This window comes from Clupea harengus, chromosome 8, assembly GCF_900700415.2.
Source record: "Clupea harengus chromosome 8, Ch_v2.0.2, whole genome shotgun sequence".
In the NCBI taxonomy this organism is placed as follows: Eukaryota; Metazoa; Chordata; class Actinopteri; order Clupeiformes; family Clupeidae; genus Clupea; species Clupea harengus.
In genome coordinates this window covers 1,744,979-1,765,170 of record NC_045159.1, presented here as the reverse complement: position 1 = coordinate 1,765,170, position 20,192 = coordinate 1,744,979, and the positions used below count along the sequence as shown (strand labels likewise).

The 20,192-nt window shown below is 42.3% G+C and overlaps 2 protein-coding genes across 4 annotated transcripts in view; one reads left to right on the top strand and one right to left on the bottom strand.

Moving 5' to 3' along the window:
• Positions 1 to 3,051: 3,051 nt before the first annotated feature.
• Positions 3,052 to 10,919, bottom strand: sar1b (secretion associated, Ras related GTPase 1B). The gene is made up of 7 exons (XM_012819586.3): positions 10,743 to 10,919; positions 8,314 to 8,388; positions 6,775 to 6,894; positions 6,532 to 6,597; positions 6,140 to 6,243; positions 4,960 to 5,091; positions 3,052 to 4,682 (listed from the first exon to the last, which is right to left on the bottom strand). Exons 2-7 carry the CDS (start codon positions 8,369 to 8,371, stop codon positions 4,566 to 4,568), a joined length of 597 nt encoding a protein of 198 aa, XP_012675040.1. The 5' UTR covers positions 8,372 to 8,388; positions 10,743 to 10,919; the 3' UTR covers positions 3,052 to 4,565.
• Positions 9,873 to 20,192, top strand: part of sec24a (SEC24 homolog A, COPII coat complex component) — a 22,290-nt gene continuing 11,970 nt past the window's right edge. Inside the window, exons 1-5 of one of the 3 annotated variants that reach the window (XM_042708408.1) lie at positions 9,873 to 9,918; positions 14,378 to 14,881; positions 18,930 to 19,103; positions 19,727 to 19,798; positions 19,921 to 20,078. In XM_042708408.1, the coding sequence (XP_042564342.1) occupies positions 9,888 to 9,918; positions 14,378 to 14,881; positions 18,930 to 19,103; positions 19,727 to 19,798; positions 19,921 to 20,078 (939 nt within the window). In that variant the 5' untranslated portion in view covers positions 9,873 to 9,887. Of the gene's footprint in view, positions 9,919 to 11,326; positions 11,730 to 14,377; positions 14,882 to 18,929; positions 19,104 to 19,312; positions 19,353 to 19,726; positions 19,799 to 19,920; positions 20,079 to 20,192 lie in introns of those variants that run through there. The other 2 variants (XM_012819585.3, XM_031571437.2) reach the window with 2 other exon arrangements.

Below are 20,192 nucleotides of genomic sequence, written 5' to 3'. Positions count from 1 at the left end.
GAGAAGGTAATGAAAAACACATAGACCCTGTAGAAGAGCCTGAGAAGAAGGTTCAACCTGGTTCTGTCTTGGAGTCAAGACAAGACTGATAGGAACTAACCAATCAGAAGCTGTGTCTTCGGTTGCAGCATCTCATCGGGGGGGGGGGGGTTAAATGCCCTCGAAACAGGATGATTTTTGAAAGATCTGGTCCAAGGTGAGCAGACTAGATTTGGATTAACACTTCTCTTGTATTTGCTAGAATGACTTGAGAAAATGTAGATTGATGTGTTGATGGTTTTGTCTTTTTCATGAGCTATAACCGCAGCAATCTCATCAAAAAATGTTTAAAACAAAGTAATGTGCATCGCTGGAGTCTGATCTTGCAACCTTTTATGGTATAACATTTTGGACAACAACCTTTAAGCATACATCAGTCCCTTAAGCAAACACTTAAGACAACATGAAAGAACACTGTTAACCACAGCCAGTCGTACATCCCATTGTCAGGTATTTGGAAGGATATGGCACCCAATATAACAACCAGAAAAAAACATTTCTGCATAAAACCACATAAATTAAGACAAACATTCCACGAAAAAATCGTACCTTCCTAAATTAGATATAGTACATATATCGCACTATGAAAAGGAATGTTGAGTTGCCCTTTTGGATGTTTTAGGGGGAAATAGTTAAAAAGTTCTTTTAGATTACTGATGTCTGCCTATGCTGCTTTATGTCAGTATCCTCAGACATAGTAGATCTTCATAAAGATGTTGTTGGGTCTATTTAGTATAATTTGGCCCATGAATGCTTCAGGCATACATGTGCACCCACTGATAATAAACTAGATACAATTCATTAGATGACCTTCAAGTGAACATAACAGAAGAATCTGTGATCCTGGTCCATTTTGATCCATTACTTAGAAATATATTACTCTGGGAGAGAAGTTGATTTTTTTTTTTTTTAAATTAAAATTAATACACATGCATTTATAGAAGATGGAAAATGAAGCACAAATCAGTAGCCTGATAAACATTATATTTGTATTTAGTAACTAGAACTTTGCCATTTAGGCTACTCGAAATACATTTAGTCTGTAATCATTTCCGTTTTTATTCGCTGTATAATATTTAAAAACAAAGTGGATGGATATCAATACACACTGTAAAAGCAGGTTGCGTATTGTACAGAAGTTTGGAATCAGAACGCTTAGACTCAGAAAACCATCCATAATGTGGCATGACGTGAATTTATTCAGGTTGATAAATAAGATACAGCACAAGAGTTGATTATTGAGGATGGCCATGGCGGGGCTAGGTATTGGCGTGGGTCAGTGGGCGCACTGATTCTATTTTGTGAGCTAGTCAAGCTACTACCAGGTAATGTCTCCCGCTCAGAAGTACGAGATCGGAAGGTGGGCGGGGGTAGATTGACTTCTCAGGTCTCCCCACTGGAAGCCCGAGGTAGGGGGAGTGTCAGAATCTATCAAATAGCGCACGTCCAACTTTGTACAGTATACCGGTATGTATAAATAAACCAAATAAATAGCAATTCATCCATATTAGGCCTACTATGAATATTTAGTTTCACAGACATATTGTCGCATTTTTTTCTGGTCTGTGTGATATCGTTAAGAATAATATAAAATCAGTCTGCACATCACCAAATGAGTACTTTTTTTGTTGAAGGGGAGGAGGGGGCGCTGAAGGGGGAGTTCGCACAGGGTGTCATACAAGCAAGAATTGCCACTGAAGAGGGATGTGTGCTGTCGGTGTGTAAAAGAGACAACCATTGCGTAATACACAAATCACAAGGACAGATTTCAAAGCAACCCAACGACGAGAACAGTTGAGCAGCTGTCAGACACATTGTAAATTCAAAACTATTTCACTGCACAGGATTGCATTAACTATGTAACGGAAGGGCAGATTTCTTCTGTTTTTGCTCTCTGGCAAATGACATGTATGTTTGTTCTGTTTGTCCAGACATGCAGCTTCGCTCCATCCGACAGCTGCACCATTATCAGCCTTTCACACCTCCACCCACACACATATTTGGAAAATGCCAGCCTTCCAGATGGCGTCCTCTACTGACACTGCTGTTCCCTGTGTTTCCTGTCCAGCGTGGACAGAATCCCCGACGTGACACATCCCGGCCGCACGGCGCTCCCTGCCGGGCACAGACACCACACGGGCCACTTCACCGAGGTGCCACGCAGAAGACAGACCGCCAGTGGTTGGCAAGCCATGAGATCCAAGTTTCTGGGTTGTCCAGAGAAAGGGGAGGGTACAGCAGCAGCTCCAGCCAGCGGAATCACATCAGAGCCCTCACTGGCTGGAGCCAGATCATGAAAGATGGTCCCACAGAATGGACAGTGTGGAGTCTGCGGTTAGCTAATGTTGAACATTGTCATGTCAATATTCTCTGTTCGTGACATTGTCCAGGGAACATGAAGGGAGATGAATCAACTGAGATAAATAAGTAACATGTAAATTCCATGTCATTCCAAAGAGATATGAAAACTGTGTACATGGTCTAATAGTAAAGGTATCATGAACACATAAATTATGTTGAAATTTGATTTGCCAATTCTAATTTGTTGACCTTGCCCTTGAAGCTGTAACTGATTTTGAAAACATGCATTGGATACTCGATTCTTGAAGATAATAAACATAGCTTCTTCATGAACTGGACATAACTGTATTTTTTTTTTGTATGTAACTACATTATGTTCAGAGGTCATTACACTGAAGTGAATATTTTTTGGCAATCCCGCCATCTGCTGGCCATTTACTTTACTGCAGTCTAGATTGTACTACACACACACAACTGTTATTTCAGATCACACAGCCATCTGTCTTCAATCTGAAAGCAACCCTATATGTACATCACAGATAAGGGACATCCTTTATAGGAGTCAATGAAGACTAAAATGTTACCCCTACCTCAATTCAACATCGACGCTGCACACACTCTCTCTATTCTGATGTGACTTATCTCTGAGGTCTACTGACCTCTCAGCACATTCACTGTGTCCAGTGAAATGAGATGCAAACACACCCCAGCCAGTTTTCATTGCAAACATTTATTACAATTTATGATGCAAACAACAGTTTCTCCCTTACGTGGAACAGCTCATGGAATGAAAGATTGATGACACAAAAGGACAGAACAGAAACGATTATGTGCCATTCCATTTCGCCTCCTCTTTGTTTTCTTTAGAAAAGACTACTGAGACTACTCTCAGTTCTACTCAAGTTAATTTGGCATACGACCCCCCTTGTTTTGTAAATTTCACTCGCTAGGCTCTGTATGTAGTCATTAAAAATTAAGGAACAAGGCATGCATAATAGTTCTTTTTGTAATGCACATTGATCAAATCAAGAGCTACTCAGGAATGCACTTAAAAAAAAAAAATCCATGTATGGTTTTTCATATGCATTACATCTGGTTCGTTCACTCGTTCAGGAATACATCCCTCCTTTTAAGCATTCTCTATCTCTCTTCTGGGTGGGGATCACGGTATGGTCTCCTCACCATTCAACCAACCCTTAGCATTCAGAGGGATAACTTCTGTCGTGTCATATAGCAAAGGTCTGTATTCCCCCCATTTCCTCTACACTCGATCTGCTTTTCTAGTTATTCACAGTCATGTAGTCGTTTTCCTGTAGATCTGCCTTCAAAAACGCAACCCCCAAAGATAAGAGACACTTTCGGTCAATTAGGAATGTCGCCATTTCCTTTCTAAAAGAGAATTGCACTTCCTCTGTCTTGTGAAAGATTTATTGCCATGTCTTTCGTTTACCTTTAGATGCACCTGGTAACACAAGAGAATGTGTGGAAAGTCTATATTTCAATAAGTCGTGAGGATTAACATTTTTCAGAGTTCACAAGTGCTGTCTGAATCAGGTGACTATTTCACTTCCAATTTAAATTCAATTAGTAAAAATGTCTGATACTTTCAAGTTTGCATGACAAAAAGCTGGGAGAAAAGTGGACTGCCAGACAAAAATCCTTTAAAACCAGATATGTCTATGTGGCCGTATATATATAATATTTATATTTATAATTATACAAGTTTACTGAAATCATGTTTAAAAAAAAAAAAGAAAGAAAAAACAAACATGATGGAAAAAGGCAGATGTATGAATGTTAGCCTTCCTGTAAAAAAGTGTATTGCGCAGAGAAAGGACAACTTGGACTGTTTAAACTGAGCTTCAAAACGGTTGGGCCCCAAATACCATTGGAATCATCTACAACTGAGTTGCATTTCACACACCAACGGGCTTCTTGTGGAGGAGAAAGAAAACCGAGAGAAGAAACAAAAAAAATCTTCCGTTTTGATTTACATGTATCTGCACAATCAAAGGCTAGGTTATTCTCTTAGAAAAAACATGTGAGAAGAGGGTGTAAGACCAAATGTTCGACCAACAAAAGTCTATTGGGCTCAAGTTGTACCAGTGGTGTTTTTTTTGTTTTGATGTTTGTTTTTTCGAGAGCGGATTTTCCAGACATGGGACTGGGCATGGTGTTGGTGGGCTGGGCCGGGCTCCTGGAGCGCCCTCTGCTGGTGGCGGCGTCTAGTCGATGTATTGCGAGAGCCAGCGGAAGCCCTCGCCATAACCCTGTCTCTTCAGCACGCTGCACATGAACACCTCCAGCGGTCTTGTGTTCAGCTCCTTCATAGGGACATTGCCCTGGAAACCAGACCGTCGGCATTAGCAAACATTAGCATTTCCCCCCGCACTCTAGCGCATGCTGACCACGTCCAATTTACCCAACTTATCTCGACTCTCCCTTTAGGCCTGTGGCTTTGCATAGAGTCATGATGGAATATGGCATTAAGACTTGGGCTTTACTTCCAGCTTTGTTGTGGTACAGATCTCTGACTATGCCTTATGTATTCAATCGGTATATTACTCCTCTCTCTATTTGAACACCCCTTCAATACATTTTCTGTTTTTTCCCACTCACCTTGCCTGTTGTCTGACCGTACAATCCAAAAATTTCACGCAGTTTCTCCTCGCTGATGGCTTCTTGTTTGTCGATCTTGTTTCCAAGGATGAGGATAGGCACATTTCCGATTGTTTCATCCGTCATGAGGGCCTGTTTGGAGACACAGAGATTAGAATACTACATATTCTCCAGCTTGGTGACCACACAAATACATGGGCACTTGGCAGCTGTTTTTGGACCAAACGACTTGCAAAACGTGAAAAGTATAAAATATTAACAGCCAAAAACGAGGCAGAAAAGGGTAAGCACAGTGAAAATAAGTGAATGAAGGAAAATCAATCAAGCAGACAGATGTAATTGGGGTGTAATGAGGAGTATCCTCACAGCCAAGCTGACTTTGGATAAACTACAAAGGAAACATGAATGGGACTGTGGCTAATCTGCAGACCTTGACCTAATGTCCATTACATCACCTGACAAGCAATAAACTGGCATGGGTGATGAAATAGATTAATCTTGAAATATGCACCTTTGGAATTAGTTGGATTGGGATGAATGTGTTGCCAAAACACAAACAAACAAACGAACAAACACATAGCCAGCCAGTTTGATGAGGCCAGACACTCCATCAGTGCAACTGCAGCCACCAGGCTCTAGACAAGCATCAGTGAAAAGTTGGGATGTCTTCTGCGTCTCGGTAGAATTTTTTAATACTTCTATTAATCACAAGCCCCATCTCCCCAGCTAGCAGCAGAGTGGAGTGCCTGTTCAAACTTGTCTTCGAAACAGAGCCGCCTTTTTAAGACATGTTAACTCTCCCTAGCTGTGTTTCTTACATCTCACATCTAGTGATACGAGATCCCATTCTGGGAGCTACTCTCACCGCATTGTAGAATGATGGACAATTTGCGCAATACTGTCCTCATCACATGAGTCCAACTGCCAGCTGTTTGCCCTGGGCAGCAGCCACTCAGCTTTCCTGAGTTTAGCCTGTTAACCCACCGGGTGACTAACACCTGCCCTTTGACCTGCTGCCACATTTCTGATTGGTCCTATCTGAGGATGGACTTAGGTGCTTCTCAAGACCAACATGATGGCAAGCAGTTATGGTGCACGTGCACAGAACAGCAGGGGTTTACGGATCAGGATACACTTGGGAGTCGTTTTAAAGGGCACATGAAAGGCGTCTGATACTCACATCAAGCTCTGATTTAGATTCTGACAGTCTTGGATGGTCTATACAATCCACCAGGAAGACAATACCATTGATTGCAGGGAGGTAGTTTTTCCACACTCGTCGTGCTTTAACCAAACACACACAAAGACAGACAGAGACAGAGACAGAGACAGAGAGCGAGAGAGAGAGAGAGAATTAGTGTCATGCTCAGTAACAAACTTGAAACTAAAGTAGGCTATTCATATTCTAACCCTTCAGTTAATTTATTCAACCATCAACTTCTCCATTAGTATACTACCACAGAGACATTTCTTGACACCTTGAGCACACACCCTCAAAAACATGCGTGGTTAGGTGGTATAGGATAACATTCTAGTACTTCTACTCCCATATAAACACAGATTTGTTCTTACCCTGTGCGTGACCCCCCAGGTCAAAGGTGGTGAAGGTCATGCCAGCAATTGTCAACTCTTCTGAAGCTGAAACAAGCAGAAGATGATAGTTCTTTTTTTTTGCAAATGAAATAACCACAGTGTTCCTAGTGTTGACTTTAGATTACACTGCCAACTAAATTAACACTGATGTTGGTGTTGGTGGCCTGTGACAGACAGCCTTGGTCTTCATGCTGTGTGACTCAGTGATTGGCAGCCACTTACTTGGGTGCAAGGTTGGCACATGCTGTCCCAATCTGTCATCTTTAAGCATATGCAGTAGTGTCGTCTTGCCAGCATTGTCCAGGCCCAGGAATACTAATTTCCCGGATTTCTTGTACAGTCCTGAAAAAAAAAAAAAAAGGCAAATATTTGTTACATTTTACAGCTCGGCTGTTCTGAAACTGGTTTTGATCTGTCAAATGAATGAAAACTCATTACACCCGAAAAAGTTCAGCTAGCTACATCATCCTGGTGTTTCTAAAAAGAAAGAATGACTATACAAGGATGCCATCATTAACAAAAATAGATCAGCCTAAATGGCCTTCAATTTACTGTGTAGCCCACCTAAAACACTGTGAAGAAATGCAGGTCCTGCCAGCTGACATGTTTCCGAATGCCAAACATGTGCAGATTTCAGTAAGCGCATGGACCCTGTGCTTCGCTATTATCTATTACTTAAAATGATGATGACATGATTCACTGTGGGCGGTCAAACTGATAGCAACTGCTGTTGAGGCACCTGACTGCTTATATGGTATGATGTAGTTGAGTGTTATTCCACCAGCGTCGGGATGCAAAAGAGGCAGCACCCGCTTACAGACACCAGCATAAGATGAACTGCGCTACCTTTTAGCCAACCAGATAAATGCTGCTAACCTTATTGGTGAATACTGTTTAAAACATGTCAAGCTGTATAAAACACACACGTCAGAAAATCAACAGTTGCGGTAGAGCAGCCTCATAAGTAGTTATATCGGTTTATACCTGCCAGTAAAAAAATATACATCCGTGTCCATAACAGGCCTTGATGACATTAAACCTGGCACTACACAAAAAGATGGTGCTTTTTCTACGACACTAAATGTCACTCTGCTCCTTTACCAACACTTCACAAGACTGAGTTAAAGTCCACCCTTGATGCAATCAGCACAAGGCGATTGGGCAGTGGGAGAGACTGAACAGATTCTGTTACCCTTACAAGGCAGAGAGTAACTTATCACTACCTGTGCGTCACCGTATCCCAGAACAAATGTGGGAATTAGAAATAACTACCCATCAGAATTCTGTGGAATTATGTTAAGAATTTCTACACATCGTGAAAAACATTCCTTCTACACAGCGTCACCTTGGGCTCCCATGTGGCAATGACAGGCCTATGAGGTCAGAAAAACACGGTATGCATCAGCAGGGTTTCAGTATCGAGCATGCGTGTGTGACGCTAAGCACCATCTTGCTCAACCAGAATAGTACTTGTCTGACAGGGTGAGCTCCCTATGGGTGTGAGTCTATGTGAAGTGTTCTTACAGAGAACAGTGTGTCACAGTGTTACTGATACATGCAGGTGGAGAGCTTTAGGGAGTGGTGGCGTCCCCATTATCTGTTTAACCTAGCGAAACTCTTACCACAGCCTAGCCCACACTAAATCACAGTTGTGGTGGGGAAGCACAGATAATAAAAGTAGCCTAAATCACAGCATATTGAATGGGAGCCATTATCAGTCTTACTTATAGTAATGTGAAAACCTTGGGAATCAGGACTTACCTAGAAATTGTAGTACACTACTGAAACTACTATAAATCCAATCAAATATGAAGGACATATCTGGAGCTATGAATCCTGCAACAGAGACAAACAAATCAAAACATGTTAGACGTTCAGAAAACATATTGATGTGTATACAAAAAAACTCAAGGAGGTAAGATGCAGGATAACAAAAATAAAGAACAAAAATTTAAATAAATACATAACCACAATCAAACCTGCAAGCACAACTATTATGAAAGGAAGGGATTAAAATGCTCACACACCAGCCAAGCCACTGACACTGTACGTCTTCTATCAACACGTGTACCTTTAGACTGACGTCCTATGTGGCACCAATGATAGGTGCTACAGCCAACACAAGGACACTTTACACCTACCCTACACAGACAACAGCAAGGTGTGTCACAGAATATTACATCTGTGATGGACTCAGTCCTCTAGGTAATTAAAATGTTAAGGTCAGAAAATATCATTAATGACCAGACACCAAGGTGCATTTGTTCAGTTGTAGTTGCTTATGCATTCGAAACATATGTGCAATCTCAAAATGTGCTCTTTGGATAAGAGGTAGAAAATCATAATAACTGAAGTTTTGGGGTTGCATTAGGCGCCTTCTCAAACCTTTAAAACCTTTTAGTCATTCTTGGAAAATAAGAATCAGTGAGATGTAAGCCTAGTATGGACTGATACAGTTAAGTTATATGCATGGCACGCAAGTTCAAGATTGAACTGAACCGGTCTGATGGAGAGCCAAAGTGTTTTTTTTTTTTTTTTCAGCAAGACAAATCATACAGCATCTGTATCTATATCAACTGTAAAGGTTGTATTCTTATTGCTATGGCATAAGAAGGTATCAGTGTGACCTGTAGTTCTAGTTACACAATGAGCAAACAGTCACCGTGCTAAAGTGTACTGAAGGCAAAGGTGAGGAACATGCAAATACAGCTGAAATACACGTCAGCATGTCGCTCACTTGCTCAGCTCCCTACACGTGGGAAGATCCCTATGTGACGTGATCCTCTGTGTTCACTTGCGATAGATTCACCAGCGTATGGCAGTGAACTTCGAGGCGATTTTTTTTTTTTTTACCGGCAACAATAACACTTTCACTTGCACCTGTATTTCACTTCAGCAAATTATGCTAAGGACATGGCTCACAACAACGAATGCTCCCATAAATGTATCGATTGTAGACATTTTAAACAAGTCCGTGCCTAAACAACCCTGGATCTTCAGTAGCTATGGTTTTTCGTGTGTTTTATAAAAAATAAAAATAAACATAATTAAATGACAGCAATGAGTACTTAATGACTTCTGCCAGATGATCTGTTAGACTTCGATCCGATTTTAGCCAGCCTAGCCATCGGGTTGCATTAGAATTGAACGTGAACAGCTATACGTCTTCAGCGTCAATGTTTATGACACTGGAATTTCAACACAGATAATTAGAAATGGTTGATCAAGAGCAGCTAGAGTGGAGCCCAACGCAAAGCATAATACTTTCAGTAACGTTAAAAGTTAGGTCGAGCGGAGCTCCATAAACTCTACTCTGAAGTTATCATGTCATCATTATGACATTGTACAAACATCCATCGAACCCTGGTGAGTTACGAATGCATATAGTAACGTTAAGTGACACTCGAGGAATTTCATGTTGTGCGGCCAAAGCTACCACAACTTCAGCTCAAAAATGTCAATATTTCGATACTGCTGGCGAACTAGCTAACGTTAGCTGACCAAGTTTATGCTGCTACGGTTAGAAGTCAGCACAAATACTGGCTACTAACGTTCCAATACGTTCCACTATTCGCGTAACGTTACTCCACACGTTACATCTAAATTTTACAACAAGATAACTTGTCGACTATGGCGCTTATAGTCAGCATTGGCTTTGGTTAAAAAGACACAGCTAACATCCTAGCCATTCAGGTTGAGAAGGCCACATACTCGGCGTTGCTGAAATGGTCCCTACGTGTCACAGAAAATCCAAACTGACGCTAGCTAGCAACATCGAAATGTTAGCTTACTGAGCTGTGACATCCAATGTTCAAGATGGGTAACGTTAGCTACGCTATCTGCCCACTTGTTCGAAACGACAATACCTGATCGGTGTTTTCAAAAAGAATCGATACCGTAAACCGTAACTATTCAATTTAACATTGTACAGACACTGTGCCAATTGTCTGCGCTTACTGCATATGTGTTCAAAAACATCTCAAAGTAGCTAGCTGCAAGCTAGTTAGCTAACTCGTATCTCCGCTAAAGAAATCAAAGACCCTTGGCTACCAATGTTACACAATTAACTAGCTCGCGTTAGCTTCTACGGCGCTTCCTCTCCCAAACTTAGCAACTTGATTTAGCCTCCTACTGTCCACACAGGTATCAATGAATATTACAACATACACAATGTCCAGTGTTGTGCTTACCTATTATCTAAGAATAGAAAATACCAGGATATTTGCGGTTTAAAAAGATGAAAAAGCCTCTTCAGCGAAACACTGTTGCTACAACTCACTGCCTCTTTTCTGTCTTCGTGTTTTGTTAGGCTACAGAGCCACGACACAGCAATGGCTGACTACTAGCGAGTCGCGACCTGCCCAGCCGCTTCCGGTATCTGTAACTCAGTAATCTGTCCGATTGCAATAGAGTAAGATTTGTCGTACATTACAATGAATGCCATTTCAATATATGAGATATTTTCTGTGAAAACAAAAATAAAAAATATTACTTTCGTAAAAAAGTACTTCCAGTTATTGAAATCGAACTGTTGAATTTATTTACAGACTTACAGTCTGAATCAGTAATGTTTTAGTCTGACATTAGCAAAACAGTATGTGATAAAGGTAGCAGAAATATGAGGAAACATTTGAGCGAATACATTGTGTATATTAGATAAATGTGTACATTACATAAAACCGTACATTTCAGTCATTTTATCCCATTTCCCTCCGGTTAGTAATAGTTTTGCACAGGAAATGCCACGTGTACCAACTGCGCATGCTTCAAGCGGGTTTACACTTCCTGGTAGTGTGATTTCGATTTCCTGTAGAAGGGGCGAAGAAACTCACGGCTGTCTTCTTGACAGGGCCTGAACCCTAGTAAGACAGGGAACGGCCTCAGCCATGGTCCTTTGGTAGACAGTTGACAAGTTAGCGAAATAACGCTCTGAATCACTGAGTCACGAGAATAAACTCTGTATCAGGTCACCTGTCTGCCCCCGCGGGAAGTCGTTTTACCATTTAGTGTACCAGGTTGCTTGCTAGCCAGGTAACTTCGTATGTTACTCTGTTAGGGCAACTGTTAGCCATTCACTAACGAAGCACCTCTACAATTTGATCCTGGTGTCTATTTCAAGATGTCAAATGCTGGTTTTAGTTCTCAGAATGGGGCAGGAGGACAGACTTACGCAAATGGTAAGTGCATTTGAGGGTTGAATAATTTTAAGATCGTCTCAAAGTTAAAGCATATGAACTCAGCAGCTAGTTAGCGTTACGTTATCAATAATAGGGCTGAGTTAACGTAACCCGTTTAGCTCGCTGTTGGCTAGCTTGTTAGCTTTTCGATAGCTTAAACTTTTAGGGTTGTTGTGGATCTAGTCATTTAGCTAGCTGGCTTAGTGTTTCTCTAATTAGTAACATTAGCTGACTGTGTGGAAGACACATGAGAGCTAAATGGATTGAGGTGGGTGCTTTTCTAGTGGACAGTCACAGCGAATGATACGTATTTAGCCAATTCTGAACAGTTATTAGCTAACCCAACGTTAGCTTGCTAGTTGGTTGATTTACGTTAAGCCAATCAACTCGGGAGAAACGAATTTACTTTCACCCTGCAGATGCGCTGGTCAGATATTTTTGATCATTACCTAGATCACCTAGGTTGTGACTTTCAGACATTTAAGTTAATAGTGTCTCTAAGTCAATTGCACCTGTTGTTGATCTAACGAAACAGCAATATTGTCCGGTCATAGTCCCTAAGCCATGGACGTTAGCTCGCTCGATAGCTTTCTAGCTACCTAATGTTACCTATTCCGCTGAACTGGAATTAGCAAGTTTGTAATATACAACTTGTTAACGTAGCTAGCTAGCTTTAGCCAATTTAGCCTCTCGGGGTAGTGTTTGGATGCAGTTATGAAAAGTAACTTACCAAGTTTGGCTTCTAAGTAGTGTGTGTGGATACATAACTAATCATTTATGTGACGGGCCTACTTCAAGTTTCGGGTCGAGTTGCCTCGGCGAACGCTAGCTAGCAACCTAACGTTGGTGTTACTGATTTATGTTGCTACTTTTTTTCTCGCTTACTTGGTCACAACAGTAATGTTCATTTGTTAGGGGAAGTAACGTCTAACTAGCCAAGGCAACATTTAACCAAGTTCTGTGCAACATTTACGCTTACTTGAGCTAACCAGCTACATTATACTGATGAATTACTTTAGAGAGACGATGCGGCAGTTTAACTTATTTTGGTGGTTATAGCTACTTCACACATAATAACGTAGTATGTAGCACCGGTAATGATCCCTAATGCAGTCGTGCTTTTAAATGTCTAGCTGGTTTAGTCACGATTTAGATTTATTGAGAAATCTCGTCAATGAAAGATCCAGATTTCACTTAACAATACCTTGCCTTGACGCGTTTGGCGCTTTTCAGCAGTGTAGATGTGGCACATTTGAGTGATCCAGCTGTTTTGAAATCTTTCCAAAGTTTAGCCAGTGTTGAGCTCTCGTTGCTCATTTCTCTGTGATCAGAGCGGTGTCTCGTTTAGAAAACTCTGTATGTCCTTGTTCAGGTTCGCTGAGTTGTAAGGTCAGTTCAGACCTATTTGTGCTTAGTTGCTGGAGGAGTTATGTCTTTTGAAAATACAGTAAATGCCCCTCATGAAGAGGTTAGATTTGTCTCTGGGTTGTTTTATAATAATGTTAGTGCTTCCAGGTTTTCTCCACCATGGTCCTTTGGTCATCTTGTGTGACCATTGGTGAGTGTCTTGCATAGCCTTGATATTTATTTCCTGTTTTCTTTCCGTGCAGACCTAAGCAATTACAAGCTTAGTGTTATAAATGAGCTTTGAACTCAGAAGCTATGAGGGATTGGGCAGATATGTCATTGATCAGTGGGAAAGGGGTCTAAAGGTAGAGAGTAATCATGAACTACTGAAAACACTTTTGTTTAGGCAGCTTTAGCTACCGTTGAATTTTCACGATGACCTTTCATGTTCAGTGTTCTTAAATTTGCTGTGGATGACAAATTGAGTGGAGAAAGAGTGTCATTGGAACGAAAGAGTTCCAAGTAAAGTACATTGCAAAATGGATGGCCTAGGTAGATTGTTCTGACTAGTCTGATTGTCTCTAACTAAGTCATGGTGTTCCCCGCTAATGCTTATTGGTTGGCCTGGCTGTCATGTATGTTCCAGTTGGAACCTTGAGCTTGATGGGTGCTCCTGAATGAGAAGAAGCTTAGTCCTGAGATTTTCCCGTTGCCCGGAAGTGCAGGGATTACACCCCTTGGCAAAGAGAGTCGTCTGCTAATCTCACCATACCCCTGCCTGAGCTCATCTCCTTAGCCGAGTGTATCAGTGTACAAAAGGACACATTTAAGTCAATTATTGCAAACGTAGAATGTAGACTAACAGATCACCTATATATCAGTAGACTGTAGCGGTAGGATTGTGTGTACAGAGAAGCTTTCTATTTGTGGTCTGTTTAACTGTTGAGAAGTGTCTCAATTACCTTTAATGAAGACTTGGCCCACAGAGAAATTAGATAGCCCTGACTAAGATTGGTGAGGCAATGATTTCATACTGATTAGTGTTATCTGTTTATGAGTAGTCTGTTCATGGGGCACATTGTGACATTGGTAATTCATATCATTTGTTGAATAGTGATGATGGTAGATTGTTGCTTATAAGTGACCAATTGTCAAGTAGGAGAACGTATGACTCAGGTGACTGTATTTATCACACATTTCTGTACAAAATTGGTTTTGGTTCTTGTCAGTTGACCGTTTTGATTTTAATGATGCTGAAAAGGGCAGGTTTAGTTTTTTTATCTTTATCTTGTCTTTTTCAGGTCCCTCACAGAACCCTTTTCCAATGCAGCAAGTGAGCCAAGGTTACAGCATGCCTGGCCAGCTAGGTTATCATAACCCAGTGCTTGCGAAGGCCCCCATGCCTCCGGGACCTGTGCTCTACAATGCTGTCCCTCCAGCCAGCCCATATCAGAGTGCCCCTGGGCCCCACATGCCAGTCAGGCCGCCAGTGGGAGCCCCACCGCCCATGCAGCCTGGCCAGACGATCCCTGCTTCTCAGAACTCTGTGCCGCCCCCCACGGCATCCACAAACAGCTACTATCCTGATGCCCAGAACCCCTCACCGTCCAGCTGGAACTACGGTGTGCGTCCTCCCATGGGCATGGGGACACCTCCACCTGGGAATCACGTGACGTCATCTCCCAGCCCTGTGCCCAACCCACCTTCTCAGGGGTTCAGTGCAGCCCCCACTCTCACTCCCAACACCGCAACAACCCCCGGCCCCCCACTGCCTCCATCCTCGTACAACAGCTGGACCCAGCCAGGTAAGGAGCCAAGAAGAGCAGGCAGATGATGCGCCTTACTGTGTGTGTGTGTGTGTGTGTGTGTGTGTGTGTGTGTGTGTGTGTGTGTGTGTGTGTGTGTGTGCGTGTGTGCGTGCGTGTTTCCTTTTCACACAGATTGACTGAACATACCTGGTTGATCTTCACTGCTTTGCCTAAAGATCCCCCATCTCTTTTAAAGTTATGTGCTTTATTTCAACTGTGTACTTGCTGAAAAGCAGGATAGATTACAATCCCAAAAGATGGGGGAAGTATTTCAGACCAAAACATTCTTGGAGTGCTGAAGGTAACCTAATACCTCCTGTTCCAACTTTGGGGTCATACGTGTGTTCAGTTGACTTCCTTTTATCATGATCATGTTTCAATGGAAAGTAAATCTGTGCACCCAAAGCAATACACCCAGTTTAAATTAAAACTACATTAATGATATCTTACTACTTAACATCAGAGCCGGATTAACAATGGGGCTAAGGGGGGCTTAAGCCCCAGGGCCCGCAGCCTGGCAGAGACCTGGTTGACAGATGAAGTAGGTCTACATCGCTTCGGAGTAAATGGTAGCTTGTTCATTGTTCATGTGATACGGTGCGACAAGTAGCCTAGGCTACGAATACTGGTGTTGGGTGGGCTGCTCACCCTACTGGTGTGGGGAAAAGTGACCGATGCCATGAAAAGAAAATCTGATTTATAAGATGACTGGTAGAAACCAAACTGCAAGTCAAAATAGAAAATTCTCTCAGTCTAGAAATGAACTGGCTGAAAAAGGAGCTATCCTACCTAATGTCTAACTAGCTAACGTGTTGTTTCAGACAAACAAAAATACAGAGCTGTCAAAACGTTGTCGCCAAAGCCTTCCATCAATCTGAAAGGAATTAAATGCTTGACCGATGTCGGTAGTGTTTGGAGTATCTATTTATTAGCCAAACAGACAGGCTGGCATACTGAAATGTGAGTTTTAAAACCAGTAACTTTAACAATCGAAAACGCGCGATTGTAAAAAGTATTTGGAGTTTACGGATGCTATCAGCAACCATGTGCATCAATCAACCCTGTGGGTAGTTCTAGGGAGAAGGGAGATGATGCCTAATGACTGCATTGACGGCACACACACACACACACACACACACACACACACACAAGGCTCTATCCAACCCTGCAAGTAGTTCTAGGGAGAAGGGAGATGATGCCTAATGACTGCATTGACGGCTCACACACAGACACACACACACACACACACACACACACACACACACACACACGGCTCTATCCAACCCTGCAAGTAGTTCTAGGGAGAAAGGAGATGATGCCTAATGACTGCATTGACGGCTCACACACACACAAGGCTCTATCCAAGGGCATGAAGGTGCTTTAGGTGTCCCCCTGTTTAGGTGACGCCCTGTAAAATTACTTCTAACTGAGATTGCCGTTATCTGCCAATAAGTTAGACGCTGATTGCACTGATTTGATTGTCTCTCTCATCTAGTTATTAACAGTTTGTGTAGCTGAGTTGTCATGGAAGCCTAGGCTACTGTACTATAACGCCTGTCTGTGTTGTGTTATCTTGGAGATCTAATTTGTGTTGTATAGTCGGGTTGCCTTCACTATGTTGATGTGGTTTTCTGTACATTTAACTCACAATTAGTGTAGCTGAGCTTCCATTGTTGAAATGCTGTGTGTTTGTGTTCTGTTGTGTATAGACCGGTATGGTCATGATGTACCAATTTGCAACAATAATGAAATGCTACATTTCCTAAATAGCCTGAAACTAATGCATGATTTTGAGGGAGTCCCTCTGATTAAGTATAGCCCCAGGTCCCTTTGTGCTCTTAATCTATCTGCTTGACATCACTGAAAATGTAAACTTAGTGGAGTATAAGTGTACCGTCTTCGGTAAGCTCTACGCTGACAGCCAGCTAAACTCTTCCTACAAATCACGACTCTGAAGATATACGTAGTCCACAGGTTTAATGATAGTAGATAGGAAGTGTAAAACTGAAATTTACAAAAGACATAGACAAATCAATTCTAGCATAAACATATAGTCATTGCATACAGTTACGATAGGTTAAATAAACATATATTGTATCTCACAAAATTCACAACAAAGGATAAAACATACCAACGATGCCTTGTTAAGGTCCAGATGTATGCAGGTTAGCTGTAGATAACACGAACATTAAATAATACGCTTGAATTGGCTGAACTGATTAGTTAGTTTGTCTTATTTATAGTTATATAAGGGTCACGCGAATTGACAGTTAAGGCTTAGTTCGTACAATGACAACTTGAAATGAAAACACTTTTTGAAGCGCACGAACCACAACGGAAACACAATAGAATGTTAAACATTGTGACAAAACATCTTTTCTCCCACCTCCCAACCAGACACATCGTAACAAAACAATAAGACTTGATATTCGTTTGATCATTCTGGCCATCGTGCCCTACCTCTTAGACTCGGGGGGCTTTGTGCACTTCAGGTGTGTATGGATATCTTTAAAGTAGTGCCCACAATGTAAAAGTGACATCAAAAGTGACAAATCACCGAGACCTCCATACGTGTAGCCCTTACTTTTGTAGGCACTAAATAAAGCCTGTGCATCTTTAGAAGGGCCTATATCTTTAGGGCCTCCTGTGAACTGGTCATTGGATCAGGACCCTCTCCTCTCATTCATTTCACTGCTTGACATTAGCACATACCCAGTCAGCAGCCTTAGCACCTCAGCACTGCAGGCTATAATGTTACTTGTATTGGAGGGTGGCTCTTCTCCTGGTTGTGAAACCATGTCAAAAAGGGAGACACCTGGTTCAAGGACAGAAGGTGTGTGTTGAAATACAACTTCAGCTCTGCTTGAAAAGCTAGGGAATGAAGAGTGACCGATGAACTGAAGCCATAGTACACTTTATACCTGGAAGTCCCTGTTACATCAAAAATATAACCTTTGTAAATGGAAGAAAGAAAAGATTTGAAAGCTTAAATCTTGTGCACCTGAAGCTTTAACCAGAGCTATGGCGTGAGGACCCTGTAGTGTAAGAGAGAGAGTAAGATAAATAACATCTTGAAAATAAAAGAACATAGTAAACAATGAGATGAAGTAAATCTGAAGTAAGACACAACTGTTTAAGGATATATTTATCCTTAATCCCATATTTGAGTTTTTGATCTTTGATGTTTCCATCACATAAGTGACTAATGAATAACAGTGATGATCATAAATAGAGGTTATGGCTAACTGAGTGGTGAAGAAAATACAGAGAGCAAAACCATAGTAGACAGCACAAAATGAAATGATACAAAAATGAAATTAGACATCTGGAAAATGTCAAGAGATTGAATGTCATTAGTGGAAGATGCAGACCTTACATTGTGGGAAAGAGGTGTCCAGACCAGACATTATGGGCCAGCATGGCAAGCGCTCAGCCACCCCACCATTTGATTTGACTTTAGACTTGAACTGCCACCAGGCCTATGTCTTGATCTGAGGGGCCCCCTAGAGATGCATTGGTGTAATGCATCATCTGGAGCAGGGCCACATAATACTTTATGCATGATCATTAAAGTTGTGAAATTAATTGTAAAATGTATCGACTGTGAGTAGTAAGAGAATGGACCTAACATGTTCAGACCATGGCGTTCTGATCAAAAGGCACTGATATTTTGTCTCTTCAGATAATATAAATGGTTATTGTGGTAATCAATATGAATAATGAATGAATGAATGAATATAATGAATGATTTATACAATCTCTTAATACCCAAAACATACACAGCAAGGGAGAGTCCCTTCACCATTACCGCCACTCACTCACTCGCTCACCTAGCACTCGCCTGGATGGGTCCACAGTTCTTCTGTCTAGCAGTAAAATAAGCTCATGCACCTGCATGTAATTTGACTTTATGGCAGCATCTACAAGAAAATAATACTGGCACCAGAATCGATTCCTGAGGAACACCCCTGTCAACCATAATAAAGCCTAACGACCTCCCTTCGCCTCAATTACTTGATGATTGGCACACCTCCTCCTTCTTTAGGCTCTGTTCCACCTATGAACGCCATGAGCCCACAGACCCCGTACCAGCCAGGAAGGCCGCCATATGGGCCCCCTCCCACAGCAGGTCCTCCGCCAGGCATGAGACCAACCCCACCTCCCACCGGCCCCCACGGTACAGCGACCCCTCCCCCGCCGATGGCCCCCCAAAATGAAGGTAAGACTGTAATACAGCTCCCAGAAATGCTCTCTGACATGTCATCAGATACACCTTCAACCTCTGTCTGTCCGAATGCTTCTGTATGAGATACAATTTGATGATGTTTGATGATGCACAGTCCATAATTACTGGCTGAAAATGCAGATTTTCCTTTCGCCACGGCAGCTGGTCAAAGTGGAGGTGTCTGTAGTGACACGGCGACCTTCACTGATGTGGAGAACATGGACTGGGATGTTGGTCAGTCAGGTGTGGCTCAGTGGATAGCCGTGCTGTTGTAGTACTCATGTTTAGTTGTTTCGAGGTCTTGTGATGGTTCTTGTGGTCGTAGTCAGTGACGTTCTCATGTCTCGTTCTCATGTCTCGTTCTCATGTCTCGTTCTCATGTCTCGTCAGTATCTCCTGCATGTCTCCATCTTCTCAGTTCCATGCCCTTGGTCTTTGGCTCTTCACGTTCTCGTGTTTGACCCCTGTTGCACATTGTTTTCCTTTCTGTAGACCCCCATAGATTGTTCATGGGTCCGTTTAGTATTCTGTAGCTACCGGTACACAATGAGCTGTAAGTATTGTTAGGGTATATCTGTGTTCTTCCTGTGCCTCATGGTTTCTCTGTTTCTGACCAGGAGTGAGACAAACTCACACACCAACCAACTCCCAAGCGCTCAACAGCTCTGAGGCGGGCGGGCGAATCATCAGTGAGTAACATCCGTGGTCCTTCTCTGTTCTTCTCTACCTGTTACCTCTTCCCTTTACTTTGTTGTGAGTGAGTTTGGCTGAGGGCTGCTGAAGATGACCTTATGACCTCTGTCTTTTGCAGCTGACCCCCCCTCTTCTCAGCCAGGGCCAGTGGGAAGGCCGATAGGTCACGGCTACCCTTCCCTGCCACCGGGCTACCAGAATATGGCCCAACCCCCAAATGTACCCCCTATGCACCCAACACAGCCTTACAGCTCTGGTCCGGCGGCATACCCACAGGTAACACTCTCTCACACACACACACACACACACATACACACCACTGCCTAGATGTGTGCCATAGCCACACCAGCACAATCCCTTACGGTATGTAGCGTAAACACACTCGGTTGG